The sequence below is a fragment of the Cryptomeria japonica genome, chromosome 6 (genome assembly GCF_030272615.1).
Source record: "Cryptomeria japonica chromosome 6, Sugi_1.0, whole genome shotgun sequence".
Classification (NCBI taxonomy): domain Eukaryota; kingdom Viridiplantae; phylum Streptophyta; class Pinopsida; order Cupressales; family Cupressaceae; genus Cryptomeria; species Cryptomeria japonica.
In genome coordinates this window covers 618,624,369-618,626,184 of record NC_081410.1, presented here as the reverse complement: position 1 = coordinate 618,626,184, position 1,816 = coordinate 618,624,369, and the positions used below count along the sequence as shown (strand labels likewise).

At 35.5% G+C, this 1,816-nt stretch overlaps 1 protein-coding gene across 1 annotated transcript; it reads right to left on the bottom strand.

The window, feature by feature from the left end:
* Nucleotides 1-531: 531 nt before the first annotated feature.
* Nucleotides 532-1,044, bottom strand: LOC131055020 (dirigent protein 11-like). Its single transcript, XM_057989628.2, has one exon. It carries the CDS (start codon nt 1,042-1,044, stop codon nt 532-534), a length of 513 nt encoding a protein of 170 aa, XP_057845611.2.
* Nucleotides 1,045-1,816: the final 772 nt, after the last annotated feature.

Genomic DNA, 1,816 nt, shown 5'->3' with positions numbered 1-1,816 from the left:
TAAAGAATAAACATAATAGCTTGAGTTGAACAAGGCTACAACCCCCTCTAACCCCTCAAACTATAGACTGAACAAGACTACAACCCCTCTAACCCTCTTTAGACTATAGATAGACCATATTCAAACAAAAGGATATATATTAATTATATGATATCTAAGACTTATGAGGATAGGCATAACTCTACAATGATACTACCTTCTTATTCGTGAAAGAAAAACAAAAAGATATAATCTGTACCATGAACATTAATAAAACATATTAAAGAGTAAACATAATAGCTTCATTCGAACAAGACTACAACCCCTCTAAACCCCTCAGACTATAGACCGAACAAGTCTACAACCCCTCTCAACGCCTTAGACTATAGACCAGATTCAAACAAGGCTACAACCACTCTAAACTCCTCAGAGTATAGACCAGATTCAAACAAGGCTACAACCGAATAAACTAAAGTGAAGAGAAGTGAAGGAAATTGACCTCAAGACTTACATGAAAGAAACTCAAAGCTTTTTAGTCAACTACACCACCCTTTAGTACAGTTGAAAATTGACATTAAACTTGTAATCAGCACTCGCTCGAGAAGTTTGTAGGACTTGAACGACAGCATACCCATGAGCATATTTGAACGATCTTGTTCCTCCAACAACAGAAAGCTCTTTGTGGGTCTCTGCAAATCTTATCGTCCCATGGATTGTAAGTGAGCTGCCATTGTATTTCTCCTTGTCAAACACAACAGAGAAGTTCATATGAAAATTGGCACCGCTAATATTAGTGCTGGCCTCCATTCCTTGGAATTTCCCGAGTAGTGTGGATGAAGGCTGAGGACCCTCTGTCACAAAGTGGGTTATCACGTTTACTGTTCCAAAGGCTGTCAGATTTGAAGACACTCCATTAACCTCTGCAACTGTGGCAACTGTAGCATTCTCTCCTCTAAATATCTCGTGGGCGTAAAACACCATCTTCTCTTCCTTCACACCCTTCAAAACCCTAATGTCATATAGCATTAGGGTTAGGAATAATAAGAATGAGGATTTTTCAGCCATGTCTACTATAAACAAACTAATGGATCGAGCAATGAGTAATGTAGTCTCTTTACAGTACAACTTAGATGATCATTTGGGGATATAGAGAGAGAGAAATATTAAGTTTCTTTTCAAACACGTTTCTAAAGGATATTTTAAGGTTATGAAGGATCTGGGTTTGTTATGTCTTATCTGAAATACAATTTGAAAGGGAATGCTGGCACTTTTTTCGCGCATGAGCTTTTACAATTAGTCTAAACTATTGTATAATGGATTCTAGAGGGCGAGAATTTGAGAATTAACTGAACTAAGACCAAGTAAACAACAAAAATTGAATTAATTGCAATAGATTTGGTCAATGATTTATACGTAACTGGGTATAAATTTGAAATTATCAACATCGCCAGCTGCTGCCTTAGACAGAATTTCTGAGTTCTATATGAACTTTGTTAAAGGAAAAGAAATGTCATTTGTTCTATTGGCAGATATCAATCTACGTTCAATATATATCAATATCAATGTACGTGCAATATAAGATAAATTGGTTTAATTGAGGACTCAAGGCACGTGAACAGTTTGACAAAAATGTGGTATCATGCAATGCTATGATTGCAAAATATGAAAAAAAATGCGTGTACGGCCAACAAGAAGACCTTAATATTTACACAAAATTACTAATAATTAGACCATTTCATTTGATAACATTGTATCACTTTGGATCATTTAATTGAAAAAAATAGAGTTCTATATATTTGTGTTGACATTCCACTACACAACAGCATCATAAGCACTT